Source organism: Prunus mume, linkage group LG3 (genome assembly GCF_029339155.1).
Source record: "Prunus mume cultivar Tortuosa linkage group LG3, ASM2933915v1, whole genome shotgun sequence".
NCBI classification, from domain to species: Eukaryota; Viridiplantae; Streptophyta; class Magnoliopsida; order Rosales; family Rosaceae; genus Prunus; species Prunus mume.
In genome coordinates this window covers 8,841,477-8,864,695 of record NC_142700.1, presented here as the reverse complement: position 1 = coordinate 8,864,695, position 23,219 = coordinate 8,841,477, and the positions used below count along the sequence as shown (strand labels likewise).

General features: G+C 36.5%; 1 protein-coding gene across 1 annotated transcript; it reads left to right on the top strand.

The window, feature by feature from the left end:
* Nucleotides 1–1,564: 1,564 nt before the first annotated feature.
* Nucleotides 1,565–23,154, top strand: NUA (nuclear pore anchor). Its single transcript, XM_089049099.1, has 48 exons — nt 1,565–2,080; nt 2,298–2,444; nt 2,551–2,649; nt 2,835–2,963; nt 3,103–3,195; nt 3,291–3,356; nt 3,606–3,695; nt 3,784–3,861; nt 4,715–4,845; nt 6,247–6,367; nt 6,475–6,567; nt 7,041–7,089; nt 7,962–8,065; nt 8,147–8,215; nt 8,955–9,095; nt 9,205–9,309; nt 9,419–9,532; nt 9,690–9,768; nt 10,369–10,412; nt 10,520–10,593; nt 10,913–11,015; nt 11,170–11,304; nt 11,379–11,477; nt 11,548–11,589; nt 11,674–11,727; nt 12,652–12,831; nt 13,041–13,088; nt 13,502–13,552; nt 14,941–15,024; nt 15,098–15,172; nt 15,264–15,448; nt 15,525–15,627; nt 16,149–16,265; nt 16,359–16,451; nt 16,718–16,873; nt 16,999–17,052; nt 17,610–17,723; nt 17,997–18,074; nt 18,202–18,351; nt 19,010–19,081; nt 19,545–19,700; nt 19,798–19,851; nt 20,018–20,105; nt 20,202–20,269; nt 20,343–20,471; nt 20,639–20,743; nt 21,144–21,321; nt 21,473–23,154. The coding sequence occupies exons 1-48, from the start codon at nt 1,775–1,777 to the stop codon at nt 22,813–22,815; spliced, it is 6,246 nt and encodes a 2,081-aa protein (XP_088905225.1). The 5' UTR covers nt 1,565–1,774; the 3' UTR covers nt 22,816–23,154.
* Nucleotides 23,155–23,219: the final 65 nt, after the last annotated feature.

Sequence of the window (23,219 nt, the reverse complement as noted above, 5' to 3'; positions counted from 1 at the left end):
AACTGATAATTATTGCATAGTGGTACATGAGATAGTTTTCATTGTGTGAAAAATGTGTCGGTAATTAACACGCGTTTCATGCATTCAGTGGCTTTGTTGTCGGCAACGAAGGATATCACTGTCATTTGGCCCAAAAACCATTGGGCTGTAAGGAGTACAGCATACAACCCAAATAAAACCCAAATAAAGAAGCCCCAAAAAATTTATAAAATTTATAAATAAACCCACCCAATTTTGGAAGTGTGTGACTTTTTGGGTGTTTTAAATCCCAAAAATGAAGTGTTGACTTTTGGGAAATTGACTTACGTAGTCACTTTCTAACCTGAAAGTACCAAGTTACCCTCCATATAAATACTTCAATATTCAACTTTTATCCCCTCTCAAAAATTCATTTCTGGTATGAACCGAACTCTCTAACTCTCCTCTCCTCTGTCGCACGTAGAGCATCTGAGACCAGCACCTTAATTCAGGAGGAGACCACGCCCACCCCTCAAAAGCCTACACAAAGGAGAAACATAAGGAATAGGAAAAGAGGCTTCAACAACAACAGCAACCCCCCAGCCCGTTGCCACCATCTGCTCTCTTCTGGTCCTTTGTCACTTTGTTTTTGTAATTTTGAGTTCTAAGCTATTTTCCCTCTTCTTCAATACCCAGGAATTATTTTGCAAAATAACACTAAAAATAACAATAAAATCTTGATTTTCTTTAGCATAGAAATAGGTTAGTTAGGTCAGTTTTTGCTTCAATTTTGATTTTTAGGGGTTTGGCTTCTAATCCTGTTTGTTTGAAAGGAAAGGAAATAAGTTTCTGGAAAAAATTTCACGAGCAAATAATTTGCAATATGAGAGTAAAAGGATAGTTTTTTTATGTAGTTCATTCTGTTTTGAATTTTGAAATAGGTTTCATAGCTCGCTTTATACACCATACAAGTTCACCAGTTCTGTATTGGTTTCATTGCTTTTGGCTTTTTGAATAATCCTCGGCTATACTCTTTCTTTTAAATAAATTGGAAAGCGTATGGCGCTCATACTCTTTTTCAAAAAATTGAAAAACCGCGTATAGCCGCTTATATTTTTTTTAACAGTGTAGCCGCCGGCTATATTATTTTAAAAATTCCTCGTATAGCCAATCGGCTATACCATTTAAAAAAAGTCCGAGTACAGCCGCACGGCTATACTTAAAATTTTAGAAAAGCAAGCCTAGCCGCTCAGCTAGACTATTTAAAAAATAAAACATAAAAAAACTAGGTATAGCCGCCCGGCTATACTATTTCTTTTTAAAAAAATTTGGAAAAGCGGTGTACGGCCGCTCGGCTATACTCTTTCTCTAAATAAAAAATAAAAAACGAGTATAGCCGTTCTATTTCTTTTGAAAAAATTTGAGGAAAAAACCGGGTATAGCCGCGCGGCTATACTAAGCCCCAGCTCCGTGGGAGCATTTTGTTTTTGGGCTTGCATTTCTCTATCAATTTCCTAAATTTTGGGCCAGCCGTTATCCTATAGTTCAACCTCATCTTCCACATCATGGTCCAATAAATATACCCAAAGAATCCAAACCAGGGCCTGTGGCAAAATTTGAACCGCCGCATATTTCCAGTATAGTAGCGTCCAGAGCGCAAGAGGCTCTTGTGAAGCTGCTTTTCTTTCTTCCCTTCAAAGTCCTTCCATCGCAACTTTCCCTCTTCAATTTCGCCTAATTCTCTCCATTTTTCCATGAATCCTTTTCCATCGTTAAAAAATTAGGGTATAGCATAGCACAACGATACCCCAAAACGATGCCGCTCTTCGTCTCCGACGAGGACTTCTCCCGCCACGGAAATGACGCCACTTGGGTGGCGGACAAGGCCGACGCGTTCATCCGCGACTTACAGACGGAGCTAGAGACGTTCAGGGCCCAGAACGACGCCGCTTCCATCACGGCCGAGCAGACCTGCTCCCTCCTCGAGCAGAAGTACCTATCACTCTCCGATGAATTCTCCAAGCTCGAGTCGCAATATGCGCAGCTTCAGTCCTCCCTCGACCACCGCCTCTCCGAGGTCGCCGAACTCCAATCCCAAAAGCACCAGCTCCATCTCCAATCGGTACGATGTTCAATGCTGCTTTTAGTTATTTTCTCGGTCCTGTTGCTTTTGGCTTTAGGGTTTCCATGATCAACTGCTTGTGTTTTTAATGTTGAGGCGGTTTCGATATTCTTGTGTAGATTTGATACTTGGTTTTGATTTGTCAGTTTTTATACGTAATGACCCTATTTTGATTTGGTTCATTGGTATATTTGGGTGTGCCTTGCTGTGTGTATAGATTGAGAAGGATGGGGAGATAGAGAGGTTTAAGACGGAGGTGTCGGAGCTGCACAAATCAAAAAGGCAGTTGATAGAGTTGGTGGAGCGGAAGGATTTCGAGATTAGTGAAAAAAATGCCACCATCAAGTCTTATATGGACAGGATTGTAAGCTTAGTTGCACGCTTTCTTTCCCATTTAGCATTTCCAAGGTGAAGTATAATGCTGGCATACATTTAGTGACATTTTCACCTGTTCTTTGATGATTGTGAAGGTTTATTCGTCAGACAATGCTGCACAAAGGGAGGCCCGTTTAAGTGAAGCTGAGGCAGAATTAGCACGCACCAAGGCTTCATGTACTCGTCTATCACAGGTAATTTCAATTGCATTTCTTTTAATTTTTTTTAGTTCTCCATGCCACTGTCTCTTATACTGACACAACTGGATATATAATTACTCACCATGGGACAGATGATGTTTAATGCGGCGGCTCCTGCTTTCTTTCAATATATTTTAGAGCATAATTGTTTTTACCATGCCAAATTTGGTGATCTGCAGGAGAAAGAACTTATTGAGAGGCATAATGTCTGGCTTAATGATGAGTTAACAGAGAAAGTTGACAGTCTCATTGGGCTACGTAAAACGCATGCTGATGTTGAGGCAGATTTGTCTTATAAACTTGCAGATGTAAGTATATTTTACAGTTTATTTGTAAAACTTAGTTCCTTTTTGTGGTCATATGTAAAGCATACTTTTTAGTTTTTATATTAAATTATATACGTACAATTTATTTATTTGCAATGTACTTCATTTCTATCATTTTCAGGTTGAGAGACAATTCAATGAATGCTGTAGCTCTTTAAAATGGAACAAGGAAAGAGTGAGGGAACTAGAAGCAAAGCTAAAATCTCTTCAGGAGGTGGGATACATTTCATTTGGCGTTGTAAAGTATTTTTTGCATTGCTCATTGCTTATGTATCAATGGACTCATTCATACTTATTTCACGCTTGTAGGAACTATGCTCATCTAAAGATGCTGCTGCAGCCAATGAAGAGCGGTTAAATGCTGAACTTTCAACAGTGAGTTTTATGAAATATCTATTTATATTAATATATTTTTTCTTTGGCCATGTATTCAAGTGGAGTTGGTGTGAATTGAATTTTAAATGTTATTGGAAATAGAGATGTTTTACAGAGTTTTAGTAATTTTTTTGGGTCAAGTTTGTGCTCATCTACACTGAAGATATAGAAGATTAGCTGTATGAAAATGGTTGGCTTTTGTTTGTATTTTTTCATCATATTTAATGTGTGTGTTTGCTATTTTTGCAGTTAAATAAGCTTGTTGAACTATATAAAGAAAGTTCTGAGGAATGGTCCAAGAAGGCAGGAGAGCTTGAGGGTGTGATCAAGGCTCTGGAGGTGAAATATTTTTTGGTTTTTTTTCTTATTAATTTTTTTGTTTATTGTGGAGTTTCTGTATTATAATTTAATATTTGCTATCATGTAGACACATTTGAGTCAAGTGGAAAATGATTACAAAGAGAGACTTGAGAGGGAAGAATCAGCAAGAAATCAATTTCAGAAGGTAGCTGCATTCTTTTCCCCCTTTTCCCCATTAGTCATTAGTTTAGGGCTTTAATATTTTAAATTTCTGGAGCACAGCTTTTCTGCATTCTTTATTTTTGGGCGTGATGATAGGATTCAAAGTATGTCATATGATACTCTTGCTTTTTTATTTTTTGGGGCAAAGAAATTTTTTTATTTGTTTTTTGGAGACGGGAATTGATGGTAAATTTTTTTTTTCCCCAAAACTTGAAAAATCTAAGAACAAGTTGTTGGCCAAAGCTTTAATTGTAATATTAGCAGTTCTTTTTGGGCTTGCAACTGCTTAGTCTCAATTTTCATTTGACATGAGCATTCCAAACATCTATTGCAGATTTGAGCCATTTTTGGCTCAGAATGTATCACTGTATCCTTTTTCAAAGTTTTTTTTGTTTAGAAGTCTTGTCGTTTGCTTTCCATATAATGTTTCCTTGTTGTAAGTGTTTTGTTGAAACAAATTGCTCTCTGGATGATACATGGGATTTCTTTTATTTGTCTACGTTGGTGTGCTTTTGTATTGTTTGGCGGTGATAATTCCTAGTGGCATCATGTCTGTTGCAGCTGTCTAATCAGGACCACATGTGCCGTGCAAGTGGGACTAGTCCCTATATGTGGTAATCACACTTGCATGATACAGTGTGGATGGGCAGGTGGCGTAACTGCCCTTATTGTTCCTGTTTTGGTATTTTGTGGTTTATTTTTCTGGACATCCAGCCAAAGAAATGTCTGAGTTTCATTATGGTGTGATATTTTTTCCTTTTGTAAAGCCAACACTTAATATGTCCTCTTTTTTAATTTTATTTTCCTGATCTGCTTTTGTGTTGTGATAATTATAGGAAGCTGCAGATCTGAAAGCAAAACTTGACAAGTGTGAAGCAGAAATCGAAACGAGCAGGAAAGCGAATGAGCTAAATCTTCTTCCACTCAGTAGTTTTACCACAGGATGCGTATGTTCCACTTTTAACTTGTTTGAAGACATTTTAGTTTCTAGCTATTACTATGATGCTGTTTGGTCCACTTTTTCGTTGCTTGATTTTGTCATCTTTATTGTCATCTTGTTTCATCAGGGTATTTGCTACTTTCTTGCTCAGTTTAAAATGTTATTGTGCACATTAGTGATAAGGGAATGAGTCAGATAAAGTTTCTGTGCAGACAATTTGACTCGTAACTTATTTTCACCAAGCTTAATGAATGGTTTACAAACTTGTCATGTAGATCATGATAGTTTGTGAAGGTTTGGAGCTCATTCGGCTTTTATAATTTGAAACGCACTTTATTGAAATGAGCTGATCTATTTTATAAACTTAAATTACTAGTGGAGACATATGTTGGTCAGCAGGTCATGATTCTCTATCTTATTGTTAATGGCATATTTCTTGGTGAAATGCTGTTAACCTTTATGGGGTGCTTAAATTTTTTGCCCTGGGTAAGTTGCTTCCTAAGTTTGGCTGTTCCAGATCATGCGAGCTTATTCCATGGTGTTGGGAGTCATTTTGGAAAGAGCTTCTTTTTCGTAGCTTCTGATGCTCATGAAGTTGCACCTGTAATAAATAGAGCTGATTACAATTGAGTGTTCTCTGATTTGATATTTGGCTAGCTAGAAAATATTGTGTCATTTACTTGAAGCTTATTAATATTATAAGAATTTGATAGTGGTAAAAAAGAGCTTAGATAGGCAACACTGTTTGACCACAATTCACAGAGAATAAATGCCACGTCGTGCCATGAAAGCTATGAGTAAATTCTTATCTGTAAAGATTCTTTACAGACAATGTGATGTTCTCTGGGTACATACAATTTGACTGACTATTTATTAAATTAGCTGGTTGACAAGCTTGCTGTAAGTTTTCATTCAAAGTTCTTGACGATCCACATAACTAAGGTGGGAGAATTCAGGGCTTCATTGCTGGGGATTGCGTAAATTGCACAAAATGATTGTCAAACATTGAAGGCGTGTTAGCCTATGGTTTTAGTACCATTAATTGTGTTAATGTTATTGAGAAGCACACCTAGAATGTAGAGGGGACTTGTGGAGTTGTAGTCAACTTGTGGAGTTGTAAGAAACTTATTCTTCTTATTTTGGGTATATTTCTTAGGTTTGCTGTGAGGGTTGAGTTTTGGAGAAACATCTGGTATTCCCATTTCATATACACCTGCTTTGAAGTTTCAACAGAACATAAAACTTTAGGTTTATTGTTCAGTAGCATTTCAGTTTACTGTCACAGCAATTTTTGTGACGGAAGTTTTGTACCCCTGTTGACATGTATGTTTTGGCGAGCGACATTATATTTCACTGAATTTCCCAGGTCTAATTCTTAGTCTGTGCTAGTGCGTATCTATATTATTTGAGTTGATTTATATGTTGCAGATGGATGAATTCATATGAATCTACTGACATGGTTGAGGATAATCGTGCGGTTGTCCCGAAGATTCCTGCTGGTGTTTCAGGAACAGCATTAGCAGCTTCACTTCTACGGGATGGTTGGAGTGTGAGTAGTTATTTTACTATATTGCTAGTCATATATTGTCGTCTATTCAGTTTACTATTTGTATTTTTTTTTCCTTTATTTTTCTTTTGAATTCTTCCTCCCCATAGCTTGCAAAGATGTATGCGAAGTACCAAGAGGCTGTTGATGCCTTTCGTCATGAGCAGTTGGGAAGGAAGGACTCTGAGGCAATTTTGCAACGGGTATGATCTACATTGTGATTTGTTGTACTTCTTCCCTTTGAGAAAGGATGATACTCAATGCATGTACTGCTTGTGTCTTTTGAACTACATAGTATTATGATATTTTTGGTGAGGTTGTTTCTTGATATTGTTAATTTTTCTGAGCAGGTTCTGAGTTAAGCAATATATATGTTATATAGTGAAATTTATTTTCAAGAAGGTTTTATTTTCTTCTTTTCTTTTTGATGGGAACATGTTTACAGTTGTTGCCTCTGTATAGTTATTTGTTCTTGCATATACCTATTTTCTTTTGTAAAATCTATAGTAATCTTTTAAACCAACATCTGATGTGTTAGGCTGAGTTACTGCCATGTTGACTCCAATTATATATAACACACAGTAGAATGGCATCAACTGTTGGTTTTTTTTCTTTTTATAAACTTTGTTTTTGCCGTGCCAAAAGGTTTAGTTTGCATTTGATCATGGTTTTGTAGGTTCTATATGAATTAGAGGAGAAAGCAGAAGTCATTTTGGATGAAAGAGGTATACTATTTAATACATGCCTATCAAATCCCTTTCTTTCATATTTATTTATGAGAAAAGTTTAAATAAGTCTTAAAATACTAAGACATCTAATTGTGATGAAATAAATAGATGAACACGATAATTGAAATACAATGCAGAGTGGGCTCTACAAGGGTGTCCCTCAAATAAGTTTATGTGAGGGATCCCTCAATGGAAGCTCCATCCATGCCTATCTTATATTTGAGGCAGTCATGTTTTATTATTGATATTCAATATCTTTTTTAGTGAATTTTGATTAATCGAAGTAATGTTTGTTTGTGTGTTTTCTGTTATAGTTGCCCTGCACCAGGGATTGAGACAGTATATTATCTTGTTTGACCCTCTTGTATGTGTCTGAGAAGTGTACTGCATGCCAGGATGAGAACTTAAGATGTTAATGACGACTGATGGTTTAGAAAAGCTCTAGAAGGTGTCTTAAAATGGGTGTCCCCGTGAATTGTAAAGAGCCAAGTGATTCTTTAGTCTAAACAGCCCTAAAAAGAACAGGCCAACTTTTCGTCTCCTTAAGCTGGCTTTGACCATCTCAATTTTGATCGCAATTTGAATTGCAACATGACACCTTTCACTGTCATTTAGCTCCTTGACAGTTGGCTACATTAAGAAGATACATGGACTTCTGGTTTATAACATTGACTTTTCTTGATAATTTGGCAGTTAACTGGTTGACGTTCCTTGTTTACCATATTTGTTCATAAAATATTCCCTTTCTTTCATTTTACATCTAGTTACATTTTTCATTTTCAACAATAACTTGGTAATTGCAGTGAGGTTGAACTTGGTGATTTCACTTCCCATTTGTTGCACTAATATTATTGTTTTCATCTATGCAGTGGAACATGAGAGAATGGTTGAGGCATATTCTATGATCAACCAAAAACTGCAGAATTCAATTTCTGAACAGGCAAACTTAGAGAAAACCATCCAGGAGTTAAAGGTTTATGACATCATCAAACTTTCTCTAGATCCATTATTGTTATTATTTTCTGTCATATGTGCTTATGTATTTGGTATCCAGGCGGAGATAAGGAGGCACGAGCGTGACTACACATTTGCTCGAAAAGAGATCTCTGATCTCCAGAGAGAGGTAATTGAAATTCATTCTAATAGTGAAATGTGCGCATTGTTTGATTGATTGTTCTTTAAAAATTCTTGACTTTGGTATATCTGTAAAGTGGAGATGTTATATAACCTTCATTGTTTTATTGTTCAACATAACATTTTTAAACTACCCCATACAGAGCGTCATCCTTTATTTCCTGTGTAATCAGACATTTAAGTAGATCACTACAACATATTAGATACTAACTTTAATTCTTATTACTGGCTGGTTCACTATCATTTCTTTTTCAAGATCGTATGCTAGGTGTTATTTTGATCTCCACAATTAGATCATATTGGTTAAAGAAAGAAATCTGAAGTCTTCTCATTATGCCTTCCATTATATATCTACATATATTAATGTGATCCAGACTTGTAGAACACTCTATCAGTTATGTTAATCAATAATTTCAATTAAAAAGTTGTCAAATTTGTACACATGCATCAATATGCAACTGTGCTAAATCATGGATTTGTATACATTTTTCCAAACGACATTGCATGATGTTTTAGAAGATAAACCAATGCGTATGGTGGTATGATGTCCTATCATCTTTCAGCATATATTTGCAAATATCCCCCCTGCCGCCCCTTTATAATTAGAAAGCTGTACTTGCTTTATTGGTCATGCTACATGTTAATATGAGTTTTAAATTTATCAATCTTTTTGTTTTTCTTTTATTTCATTGGTTAATATGTCTTGTTCTGCTGGTCATACAATGTAGGTTACAATCCTTCTGAAAGAATGTCGAGATATACAGCTTCGTGGCACATCTTCTGGTCATGATATTCATGACTATGGTACTGCTGCTGTGGTTGAGATGAATGCTGAATCTGATGCTGACATAGTCATATCTGAACATCTTGTAAGCTTGTTGCTTATTTTTCAACAATGTGACTCTTTAGCTTATGCTTTTTCTTTTTTGTGTATGGATGATTATATTTGAACTCTTCTGGATGTAACACTGCAAACAGTTGACCTTCAAGGACATAAATGGACTAGTTGAGCAGAATGCCCAGCTCAGGAGTCTTGTTCGCAATCTTTCTGACCAGCTTGACAATAGGGAAATGGAGGTCAAGGTTTGTGTGAAAATTTCAATTTTTGTCAGTATGGTGCTTGTTTGTTTAGCATAATACAACTACCTATGCGTGTGAAATTTTTTTGATGAGCGTGTACCATGATTTACAGGAAAAGTTTGAAATGGAGCTCAAGAAACATACTGATGAAGCTGCCTCTAGAGTTGCAGCAGTGTTACAAAGAGCTGAAGAGCAAGGGCACATGATTGAATCCCTTCACTCCTCCGTAAGTTCTACTTAAGCCTTCTGTATAGCAAGGGCACACTTTTTTGCCACATTAGTACTATATTTCTTTTTATTCTTTTTTTTTTTAATGGCAATGACTGGCTGATGATGAAACAATTTCGCTGACTCTTTTCTCTGTCGTCCTAATTTCTACCTAGGTTGCAATGTACAAAAGATTATATGAAGAGGAGCATAAACTTCATTCATCTAGTACCCACTTAGCAGAGGCAGCTCCAGGTCTGTCACTCTCTAACTCTATGTCAATAAAAAAGATTTGATGGTCAAAGGAAGCTTTGATCAATATGCTCTATGTGTGTGTAGATATATATTATCCTAATGAGCTGCGATTATCTTCTTCAGATTCGCTAGTTGACAAAATAGTCTGGTTACAAACGTATGAGTTGGGCCTAATTGTGAAACGAAGGGAGTTTTAATCTCTTTGAAGAGAATATTAATCAGGAAGGGCAATTGAAATATTGTAGATTATGATGTCTTACTATTACTTTAGAAATGTATGAACTGTTCTGGTTATGTTGGGCCACTTTTCCAACTAAAATGATTGCTGAAGGTAGCCTTTATGGCTATATCGAAGTACAGTGATTGCTGTGGTTATTAATGCTAGTGGATGTGGTTTAATATCCTTTAAAACAACTAATTCTTTAGAAAATCATTTTCAGTTTTCTGAGCATTTATTTGGTATGAGAGCCGTCTTACTTTAGATTTAGTTTATTTAAGAAAACATGTTAAGGTTTCTTGACCTCTTCTTCTTTTTGCTTCGTTACTACTTTTTGCATCTCTGTTCTACAATCTAATTATTATTATTTTTCTTTTTGGTAGAAGAAAGAAGAGCTGACGTTAAGCTTCTCCTTGAGAGTTCCCAGGTATGGTGAACTTTGGAAATTATCTAAGGAATTGGCATGTTTGGTATTTTTGTTACTTGTTAATTTGTACTACTATAAAATATGATACAATTTAGGAATTAATGTAGGAAGCTACCAGAAAGGCCCAAGACCAGGCTGTAGAACAAGTGAAATTTCTGGAGGAAGATTTGGCAAAGACCAGGTAAATGCTGTCATGAATATTTGTGAACTGTCCTTCCTCAGATGTATGTTATTGTGGCAATAGTATATTCTAAATTATGTGCTTTTCATATGTGTGTCTCTTGATATCTCTTTTGACTTTTGACCTCTTGTCCATTCTTTCTTTTTTTCAATAATCATTATTGTAATCATATTGGTCCCTGACATTATTTTGATTTGTCAATGGCCTAGTCAAAAGTTTATGCAATGCAATTTTGTTCTCCTTTTCTGTTATTATTTTTAGCTCTGTCAACCTCATATGTTTCATCACTTTTTCAACAAAATTTGATGTTTATGGTCAGGAGTGAGATCATATCATTGCGGTCAGAGCGTGACAAATTGGCTTTGGAAGCAAATTTTGCTCGAGAAAGACTTGAGAGCTTCATGAAAGAATTTGAGCATCAGGTGATCTTTTTGTTGGAATCTTTTGCCAAATATTTCTCTCTGGCTGTGGTCCATTTTTTTTTTCCTGGTATTTTGTGTTGATGTGGCATGGTATGACTGATATTTGTCCAACTGTTAATCTATCATTTCTTCTTTCTAATGCATAAAATATCAGAGAAAAGAAACAAATGGTGTTTTAGCAAGGAACGTTGAGTTCTCTCAGTTAATAGTTGACTACCAACGGAAGCTGCGTGAAAGTTCTGAATCTGTGCAAACTGCTGAGGAGCGTTGTAGGAAGTTCACTATGGAGGTGACATTGTTATCCTAGTTTACGAAGCATGGTCACATTTGACAATACTCACTTCATATCTTGTTCCAATACAGGTATCTGTTTTGAAGCATGAAAAAGAGATGTTGGAACATGCTGAGAAGAGAGCTTGTGATGAAGTTCGTAGTTTGTCGGAGAGGGTCTATAGACTTCAGGTTTGGACTTTTGCATTTTGTATTGTGCATTTTATTATTCTTGATTGTGTTCTGATAGTGTTCTTTGCAGGCTAGTTTAGACACTATTCAGAGTGCCGAGCAAATTCATGAGGTAGCTCATCTCACTTGTGTTATTTGTAAACTATTCTTAACATGATGCTTCTATATCTGATTTTATATTTTCATGCAACTACAGGAGGCAAGAGCTGCTGAGAGGAGAAGACAAGAAGAGTATACAAAACAAATAGAGGTGTGCATTCTCAATGTTCTTCCTTTTGTTGCATACTTAACTCCATATGTTGTATACTTGATATGACAGTTTAGCATCCTAGATGCAGATTTTTTATCTTCCTTGTTGATATGTTTAACGGTGTTGTTAATTAAGGTCTATCTTTATGTTTCTCTGAATTACACAGTTAAGTTAGTTGTGGTTATTGGTTTGTGTCTCGACTATCCACATTGGAGAATGGAAGCTTTGCAATAGCGTTTAAGATATATTGGGCCTCTGCACCCATTGCCAATTGTTTTTGGTTTGGATGGTATCAGAGCAATCTATCCACGTGGAAGGCCAAACGGTCCCATAAGAATTGGCCAAGTGTTATGGGCAAAAAGATGCCCCATTTAGTGGGATTGTTGAGAGTATCTGACGTTAGAGCATGGAAGCTTTTTAATTGGTCGCAAATGGAAGCTTTGCAATAGTTCTCAAAAGATCTTGGGTCACTCCACCCATTGCCAATTGGTTTTCGGTTGGATGCTCACATTCGTATAGTTTGTTTGATTTTGAATTGTTCAAATGGAAGCTTTGCAATAGTTCTTAAAAGATGTTGGGCCTCTCCACCCATTGCCAATTGGTTTTTGGTTGGATGCCCACATACATATAGTTTGTTTGATTTTGAATTGTTCAAATTGAAACCATACTTGATGGTTCGGTAGAGTATGATTAGTTTATTATGATATTTGGTTAACTCTTTTGGAGATAGTGAATTTTTTATAGAAATATTATTATTTGTTGCTCTTTCATTGTGGTTCATTGTATTTGAATATCAACTCTGTATAATTGCATGATTATTTCCTGTCCTTTTTTTTTAAAATTAAAATTATAATACTAAGAAAGAATCAAACGTCTGTTTCTGTAAGGGTGGAAATATTACTGATAGTATGATTACATTTTCAGAGGGAGTGGGCAGATGTCAAAAAAGATCTACAAGAAGAACGCAACAATGCCCGCACTCTCACTCTTGACCGTGAGCAGACCATACAAAATGCCATGAGACAAGTCGAAGAAATGGGCAAAGAGTTGTCTAATGCATTGAATGCTGTTGCATCAGCTGAGAGTAGAGCTGCTGTAGCCGAGGTCCTTTTTCCCTTCCTTTTCTTATTTTGGTTTCGAAGAATCTTTGATCCCTTTGCATTTTAACAATATTCTGTTTCATATGTATCGTCTACATGTTTGTAAGTTCACTTTTTTAGTTGGTTCATGCATTGATTCTCATGTATTATTTTTTTTCTCGGCCATATTAATGATTTTTAAATTATGATTTGCATGTCTGGTCGATAACACAGGCTAAACTGATTGATCTGGAGAAAAAGATAAGATCCTCGGATATTAAGGTATATTTTCTAATAAATGGTGTTATGATGTCTGTGAAGTTATTTTATGATAAACGCCATATTCTTAACCCTTCTTTCCTTCTGGCTATTTGCATGTAGAAAGGTTGCCAATAAATTTACATCATGTTGAGAGAGTAAAGTTTCCTTGTCTGAGATTTATCCTTGATGTGCAGAGAGTTTCATTATATGTCTTTAAAATTGAATTGACATGGGTGATAACTTAAACAATATATCAAGAAAATAGTTTCAACTGGAAATATGCAAGATCATTTATAGTGTCCTTGGCTATAATTAGTGTACTCATCAAGTGCCATTAGTATTTTATTAATTTTTTATTATTTATAGATGGAGTTAAGTTTATTCAAGTAATTCTGATACAATTTCCTCCTGCATCTCTTTTCTTTCTGATGCAGGTTGTGGATATTGATGGTGAAACTGGATCTTCCTCTTTGACGAGTGATGAGGTCGGTTCTGTTCATTTACCTGTCCATTTCTTTTCTGTTGCTTAATTTTTTCTAATTGACGTGGCTATCTCTGTTGCTTATATTATTCAGCTTTCTTTCTCTTTCGTGACCGATGTTGCTATTTTCACAATTTCCGTGAATCCGGACTATCCATATTTCATTGATACCAATCTTTTGCCCTTAAGTATATACATACTGTGATTGTGATCTCTGTGATATGTCGATGAATTCTTGGTTCTGGTCAACATTAGCGGAAACCGGAGGCAGAAAAACTCCTTCTCCTTTATTGTTCTGAAGTTTCTGGGTATTTTGGTAGCTTGACGTAGTTTCTCTCCCAAGCTGCTTCCTCACAGAAAAAGCAAAAGAGGTGTTAAGGTCTTGATGGTGTTGAGGACCCTGTCAAGTTCATTTTGATCTTGACATTAAGGAAGGTGCAGGGTTTCCTGTTTTCAAAGGTCCATTTGGGTTGGTGGTAGCACAGAATTTCTCTAACAGAGAAACTGGGGAGAGTGAGAATTGGTTGGGGGGAAGTTCCTTTCGCATGTTCACATTTGCAAGTTCAGATTTGATAAATTTTCAATAACCAATATAATGGGTTCAAATAGATATGCAGCTCCAATTGGATGTGTGTTAGTTGTAACTGATAATGATTGTTGTCAAGGTTTGACATCTCCTGGAAGTTTGAATCTGCTTAATACTGGTTATGGTGAGCCATCTTAGCTGTATGTAAGGTGGTAGTTTGATTCTCATTGTATAAAGTCACAACTGGCATGCTTGCCTAATTATATTTTGGCCTCAGTAGAACAAAAACCATGAATGAAAGAGAAAGATTACTTGACCATACTTCTCCTTAACAAAACACTAGGTAATGGCTGGAGTTGGGAAAGATTATAGTCAATTTACTTCTCAAGTGTTATCCAAGTGTTTTTTGAAAAAGATCATAATCAAGTTGAAACTAAGTTTTCGACGAAGCTACTTCAAGCACATTCTTGCTCAACCTTCAAGTTCTTAGGTCTTAGTGGCACTCACTGTTTTCACCTTCATGTATCATTTGATAATATTTACATGTTTAACTCATGAATTCTTGATGGTTTAACATTTTAAGTGTGCTTGTCGACTATTTCAAAGTTTAACTTGAACTGCAATAATGCTGGTGAGCACAATTTAGGTCATGAATGGTTGCTTGTTGCCTCATGAATTACGGTACAATTGATATATTTTTCTAGGTCAATTTATCTATTAAATTCTAAAATGCACAGCTACCTATTTGTTTTGGCTTATTACTATTTGATTGACTGTATTTGTTGTCTATTTTGGGAGCTAGTACCAATCTTTTGTATTGAGCTTGAGTCAGTTATTTCTGACATTGACTTGGTTTGGTTGAATAGGCTGTGGTGGCATTGCATGCTGCAAAGGAAGAGATCGAAAAATTGAAAGAGGAAGTGAAAGCTAATAAGGATCACATGCTACAGGTTCTTACTATACCTAGATGTGCTTAATCTCTTATAGCGAGACGTATGATTTATGTCCATTTTAATTTTACAGTATAAGAGCATAGCTCAGGTGAACGAAGATGCATTGAAACAGATGGAATTTGCCCATGAAAACTTCAAGATTGAGGTACTTCTGTGTGTCTGCCTTTTGGCTTGTTTGCATTTTTATGTCAATGTCAAATAATTTACCCTGCATTATGATCCCAAATAATTTACAGGCTGAAAAACTGAAGAAATTGCTCGAAGTTGAACTTCTTTCTCTGAGAGAGAGGGTCTCTGAACTTGAACACGAGTCTGGTTTGAAGTCTCAAGAAGTTGCTTCAGCAGCTGCAGGGAAGGAAGAAGCCCTTTCTTCTGCTTTATCTGAAATTACAAGTCTAAAGGAAGAAATCTCAGCTAAAATGTGGGTTTCTCTTATTTTTCATTGTCTCATAATTTTGATTATCTGATTTGGTGTCTCATCTACTGTTTTCTTGTAGTTCCCTAAATGCGTCACTGGAGATTCAGATATCTGCTTTGAAAGAAGACTTGGAGAAAGAACATCAGAGGTGGCATTCTGCTCAGGCTAACTATGAAAGACAGGTTAATTGGCGTGTATTTGTATTTGTATTTTTTTTCTTGTACAACCCGGTGTTGAGTCATCTGGTGCATTTTGGAAGAACGGTTTTAGACCTATCAAGACTGGAATTATTGATTCTCGATGATTCAACTGGTCCAACGGGGCTTTCCACTCCAGGTTTAGAAACATTGGGAATGTTTTGGGACAATTGATAGTGGTTTTTCAGGTGGATCTTTTGCTGTTTTCCGGCGTTGCAGGCCCAAAAAAGTAATTGAGTTTTAAGGCTGCCATTGAACTCCAACCAGCTAAATATTGCTTGTGAAGATGTAAATTAATATGTAAATTAATGTCAGATTGGAGGGTCTACACATGCCCCTGGGGATTAGTTGTCCAAAAGAAAAAGATGTAGTTAATGAGCAATTTCTTTCATCTAATTCCTTGAATAGCTGCTGAGAACTCGATGTTGTCACGATTTTCATATATGGTCGCTCTCATATATATCGCATTCATCGGTAGCTGATGTATGATTCTTAATCTTGGTTAGGTTATCCTCCAGTCGGAGACAATACAGGAGTTGACTAAAACATCGCAAGCTTTGGCTGTGCTCCAGGAAGAAGCTGCAGAGTTGCGTAAATTGGTTGATGCACTTAAAAGTGAAAATGTAACTTTACTCTCTTGCATGGCCTGTAGTTTGCAGTAAATCTTGTTTGGTTGTTTTATCATGCAAGCTGATTTGTTTTTGTGTTACTTACAGAATGAACTGAAGTCTAAGTGGGAATTTGAGAAGGCAATGTTAGAAGAATCAAAGAATGTTGCTGAGAAGAAGTACAATGAAATCAACGAACAGGTTATTGTAGTACATAGTTAATCTGATAGTCATGATTTGCGGTCTGCCCAGCTTTCTGTCAGTTTATGTTAATATCTTAATTTCAATTAATTTACTGTTAATAATCTGTATGAGACACTTTTATGTGAAGTGAGGTCTTGTCTTTTGATAACCAATTTTAATGCATAAGATGGAATTCTATGGCTACGTAACTTTGCCTTTGGGCCATGTTATATTAACCCTTTTTTTCATGTCCTTTTCTTCTGAACTTCCATTTGTGTTTGCAGAACAAAATACTGCACAGTCAGCTTGAGGCTTTGCACATTCAACTGGCTGAGAGAGATCGTGGATCATTTGGAACTTCAGCAAGCACTGGTTCAGATACTTCTGGGGATGCTGGTTTACAAAATGTAATAAGTTATCTTCGACGGACAAAAGAAATTGTAAGTTATTTTTCCCTGCTATTATTGCTCTCTCTATCCCACACATGACAGGCCTGAACTCCCTATTCACCCATATGACATATATTTACTATTATTTGATTTCATTATTGTTTTCGACTTAACAGGCAGAGACAGAGATTTCTTTGTTGAAACAAGAAAAACTTCGGTTACAATCACAAGTGAGTTTGTAGAAATTAGGTTTCTTTCTTTTATGCACCACAAATTTTTATAGTATACGTATGGATGTTTAGTCGACTTTAGGTATTTATGTTACTATCATGTTATCCAGCTTTTCCTAATTTATTAATTTTGTATTTATCTTGAATATGTATTATGATTTCTCAATAAATTGCAATTTGTGATGCATAAGTAAATGGAACTTTTTGACCCAAAAATAAAAATAATTGGAATTTTGCAGCTTTTGGCAGCACAATATGTGCTTAGCAATAAGGTTCATCCTCTTTCCTTTGTATGAGTTCTGAGATAACACTGACATATATAATCATCTAAGTTGTTGTATGTGACACACTATAATTCTGACTTCAGTAAACCATGGGTTGTCATTACATCCTGAACATTTTTTTGCATATGTTTCTAATGTGTTTTATTTCCAGTTTTATCTTGATTGTCTTTTCTTGTGGTTTCATATTTCTTTTATGTTGAATTGTGATGGTTACTTCTTTTTTACGGTCCTTGGATGAATTTATGTACTCAATTTTTTATATTTCCTTTATAGCTTGAGAGTGCCCTCAAAGCTTCAGAAACAGCCCAATCATCACTTCATGCTGAGCGTGCAAATTCAAGATCATTATTGTTCACTGAGGAGGAAATAAAATCCTTACAACTTCAGGTTAGTTTCGTTTGGTTATTTCTGTTTCTTCCCAAAACCAAGATATACATTGTGCTCCTTAACAGTTAGTCCGTGATCGGTTTCCATTATTTTGTTGTAATATAGTGCTTCTTCTCTAACATGTGTGTGTTTGACCTTTGTTTATTTGGCACTGAACTTTCTATTGTTGTCCATGTTTCTGTGCACTTGTACAGAAAACTATTTTGGGCTTAACTCATTGCCTACTATTTCCCCCTTCTAACTCTAAGCTGCCATGATGAAATTATTTCTCAGGTTAGAGAAATGAACTTACTTCGGGAAAGCAATATCCAACTAAGAGAAGAAAACAAGCACAATTTTGAGGAATGCCAGGTATTTTATTTTATTTTTTTAACTGGAGAAAGTCCCTATTTGAGGAATCCCTCCGATAATGTTTTTTCTTCTATATAAGTATTATCAATCATACCGTTGACTTAATGCTAAATTTGTTTTCCCTCAGAAATTGCGTGAAATGTCACAAAAGGCTAATATTGAGACTCAGAACCTAGAGAGATTGTTAAGGGAGAGACAGATTGAGTTGGAAGCCTGTAGAAAAGAACTTGAAATGCTAAAGACCGAGAAAGATCAATTGGAAAAAAGGGTTCATGAGGTATTGATCTTGGAGTTCTTGCTCTCACTCTCTATATCACGGACATCTTGTAATTGCATAAATATACATGTTCCACGATGGGGGTTGTCATGTAAGATTGATATGGCCTATTTTTATTTTGTAATAATGTCGTGATGGTTAAAAGCATTCCAAAACATTGGTATATATCTGTCTTTGTAGCTATGTACCACATCCTTGTCCGATCCCTTACCACCTAAATTGAAACCATGACTTCAAATATAATGGGAAATATTTCAAGGACACAAGGATTTTTGAACATTTGGTTTCCCTTCAATCCAATCGCGTTAGTTTGGTCTACTACCAATTTGAGTGCTTCCCTAGGGTTTTGACTTATTCTGAAAACCTTGTACTCTAAATCCTTTCCCTGCACACATCTACCTAATCGAGACATAGAAAAGCATATTATTTCTTGAAGTCCAACTGAGACAATGTCCTGACTCCCGAGAGCCAGATATCAGTGCTTGTAATATATTTATGCTCTGCATCTGAGAGACACTTACGTGGACTGTGATGCTACTTGAAAAGATGTAGAGCCCTGTTGGTCTTCTTTAGTGGCTGCTGTTAATTGTTTGTTTATACTTGCATGCACATATTAAACAAAGATATTCAATATTCTAATATACTCTCTTTCTTGAAGTTACTTGAAAGTTATAAGAATATTGATGTGGAAGATTATGATCGTGTGAAGAATGATGTTCGTCAGTTGGAGGTAGGTTTTTATTGAATTTATAAAGATATTAATTGCTTTAAGCTCACAATGCTGCTGATAGTTATTTAATCTTATCATTTTAAACCCTTAGTTGAGATCTAATGACATGTTAGTGATGTGTGTGAGTTCTGGCCCACATTATAAAGATGTGGAAATGACTTGCAAATGATGGGACAATATGTAAAGCTGGCCTTAGTTTTTATCTGTGGTTATGTTAGTGCATGTGAAAAGCTTTAAGGTATCTGTCCTCTTTTTTCTTTTTTTTGGGTTTACTTTTTTATTTGATTATTTTTACATTAAAAATAAGTGGGCCAACATTCAATGGTGATTTTTAATTTATTTGTATCTTACTTTGTTTCAATTCCCTTCAAAAATTGTATGTGATTTCTTGTACTTTCTTTTATCATTGTTATTGTTTACATTTTTATTTTATTTTATTTTATTTATTGTTTTGTGTTGCCAGGAAAAATTGGAGAAGAAGGTTTCTCGTGTAGAAGAAGTCGAGAAACTTCTTTCAGAAAAGCAGGAGACTGTATCACATCTGGAGCAAGATCTTTCTAACTATAGATTGGATCTGACTGAGAAAGAAAAAAGGATAAATGAAACTTTGCAAGTTGAGGTGCACCATAAAATTCTGTACTCTAAAATCAGATTTGGATAATAGCCTGCCATTGGGTTTATTATATCTTTCTGATGTATATGTTTCTCATGCACAGGCAAGTCTAAGATCAGATGGCGAGAAGCAAAAGAAGGCGATCCTTCAGTATAAGGTTTTTATAATCTCATGTCGTTTAGCCGGAACAAGTATCACCCATAATAGTCGTACATTTTCTTTTTTATTCTCATAATTAGTTTGAGACATATAGAGTTATGCTCTTAAGGTGGAAACTTTTTTGTTTGCTGATCAGTTTATTACCACTATTTCTCCTTCTGCAGAGGAGGTGCGAGATACTCTTAAAGGAAAAGGAGGAACTGAGCAAGGAGAATCAAGCTCTTTCTAGGCAGTTGGAGGAAGTCAAACAAGGTAGTTAAACCATCCATGGTCTCTCCCATTCACTTTTAAAATATATGTTGTAATCCAGTCATTTTTTTACTGTTGTTTTCTGACCTGGCATTATAGGGAAACGATCTTCTGGGGATACTAGCGGAGAACAGGCCATGAAGGAAGAGAAAGACAAAAAAATTCAGGTTCATTTTTCTTTTTCTGTATTTCCCTTTGACCTCTTTAGCACGTTTTGACTTCGCTACAATGCTTGTCCAGACTCTGGAAAAGCTTGTGGAGAGGCATAGAGATGATATGAGAAAGGAGAAGGAAGAAAACCGGATAGAGAAAGCAAAGCGCATACGGACTGAGAAGGCAGTGAAGGATTCCTACACTAATGTTGAGCAGGTTTTTTATGAGTCCATTGTTTGAGTTTCTATATAATTTAGTGCAGCCCACCCATTTACCCTAGGCTTTACTTCTGAACTTGTGGTGGATGTATTCTGGGTTGTTTAATTTCTAAGTTAATATAAGATTTCTTATGAAGTGATGTGATATTTTTTTGCTTACATCAGGATAAAACAAGGTTCATGAATGAACTGGAGAAGCATAAGCAGGCTGTAAGGCAGCTTTCAGATGAACTTGAAAAGCTGAAGCATGCCAAAGACAGTCTCCCTGAGGTATAATTGTTACTTAATTGGTCTCTGTTTCCTTTTATGTAACTTAGAAATATTAAATCGATCTCCTCTCTTTTACTACTTATAAATACTGATAGGGAAGAGAAAAAGGGCCAAGGGGGGCCTAAGAAAAATGCTGGGAATTATGGCAGAGTCTTGGGAATGTAAGTAGTGGATAAATGGGATAACTGTTGAGCAGTGAGCGTGATTTACATAGGTTGGAATACTGGAAAACAGATTCCTTTCACACAGCTTGATGTCAGTTGAATAAAACAAATATGCTTAAGTATCGACAAGCAAATACCTGTATTATAACTTATTTTACGTACTTTTATCATCATCTTTAGAAACCATACTTTCTATTGCACCTGGATTTGTGTAAATAGTAATCTGTATATCTCAGGGTACCTCTGTTGTTCAACTTCTTTCTGGATCCATACTGGATGGCCTTGCCGCTGCCTACAGCTTGGCTGTTGAAAATTTTGAAAAGTCAGCACATTCAGTTCACAATGACTTTGGAACTCATGGTGTTCCTACAGACACTCCTCCAGTTTCAGATGCTTCATTAGCAGCTACTTCGGGTGCTTTTCCTTACTTAAGCAATCCTTTCTATACTGATGATGGTTTTACTTTCATTATTTTTTTTTTCCTTCTTAAAAAAATTGATTTCATATTGGATTTAGTTGCTACTATTCATTTATTCATGACTAATGCGCTTTGTGGGTTATGCAGGTACTGGTCAAGCACCAACTGTTGTGTCCTCAATGAGCCCTGCAACAGGTTTGGCATCCAAATCAACTGAAGAAAGTGAAAAGAGATTGACTTTGACTTTGCCCAAAAGCAATGTTGAAACGCGTAAAACAGGGAGGAAGTTGGTTCGGCCCCGTCTTGTAAGACCTGAAGAACCACAAGGTGATGTAGAGATGTCAGAGATGGATGGGAGCCGCAATGTGGCCAAGCATGCCCCATCAAATGAAATGGAAGTTCAAGGCAATGTTACTTCAACACAACCGCTGCTTCGAAAACGTCATGCTTCTTCTTCTGCTTTTGAGTCTCGGGAGGAATCAAGTAACCAAGCGGAAACTGGTCCTGATGTGGCAGCACCTGTGTTGAAGAAGTCCAAAGGTTCAGATTCTCCACAAGGGAGTGAAGGGCAACCATCTGCTATTTCTGAAAATCTTTGCAGTGTTCCAGTTAAAGATGAAGCTATTGATGTCACTGAGTTGCCTCAAGGTTCAAATGAGGAAGCTGTTGGTGATACTGAGAAGGAAGAAATTGAGACTACAGGAGAGAAGGTTGAAGAGCCAAATGAACGACAGTTTGATGGTTCAAATCAAGTAGAATCACAACCTGACAAGCATATTGGTTTAGAAGAAAATGTTGATGGATCAGGTGGAACTGAGATGATGTGTGATGATGGAGCCAAGGATCAGGTTGAGCTGGACAACCAACAGTCCAATGAATTTGGAGGAGACAGAGAAGAGGGAGAGTTGGTCCCTGACGTTTCTGAGCTTGAAGGTGGTGATACAATTGGCAGTCCTGAAATAGGGGAAGGTCAACCTGAGCCCGTTGCAACTCCTGGGGCTTCCCCAGCCAGGGGCGATGATGAAGGGGTTGCTGCTAGTTCTGTTGTGGATATTGGTGAGGTAAATTCTCCAGAGGTTCTAAATGATGAGAAAAATGATGAAGTTGTAACTGAAGAAGCTGCCGATGGTTCTGATAAATCAAATGATGGTAATGACCAAACTGGGATGGAGACTGATCAGGGAGCCGAAGCTGCCTCAGTAATTATTGAGAATACGTCATCAAGTACTCCTACGGAAGTTAATGTTCCAACGCAAGTTAGTGCGAGTGTTACTGCAGAAACAGAAGAGGTGAAACAGGTATCTCCTGTGACTAATACATCAACTACCATTTCTATAACAGAACGAGCGAGGCAGAGATCCGTGATCAGACAGGCTGGAGCTGGAGCCCCTTCTCCACCAATCAGAGGTCGTGGAAGACCAGTGGGACGTGGACGAGGTGTGCGTGGACGTGGACGTGCACGTGGGGCAGCACCTAGTGATCAAGGTTAAGACTGAAAATTATAAAAGATGTGCACTTTATCCCCCGTTTCTGCCATTTGAATGATAATAAGGGTTTCGCTCCCTAGTTAAACGTGGTGTCGCAGTTTATTATGTCCCAAAAGGTTCTAGGCATTTGGAGGGACATGATTACCACGCACTTTAATGGTTGTTGTCCATAGAATATGGATTTTGGAAATATGGTAGTTTGAGAATGTGTCATTTCACGACTGAGTTCTATGTAAATTCCTTGTTTTCTTCTTTCATGATTGGGGACATGGTTAATTATCCTTCAACTGGTATACCTTTTTGCAGCCGACAAAAAGAAACAGAGATCCTTCACTTTCACAATCTCGTTTTCGTTCTTATTATCGAATTAAGTAAAAAGTTTGTTTGGTGATGCATCATGGTTGTGC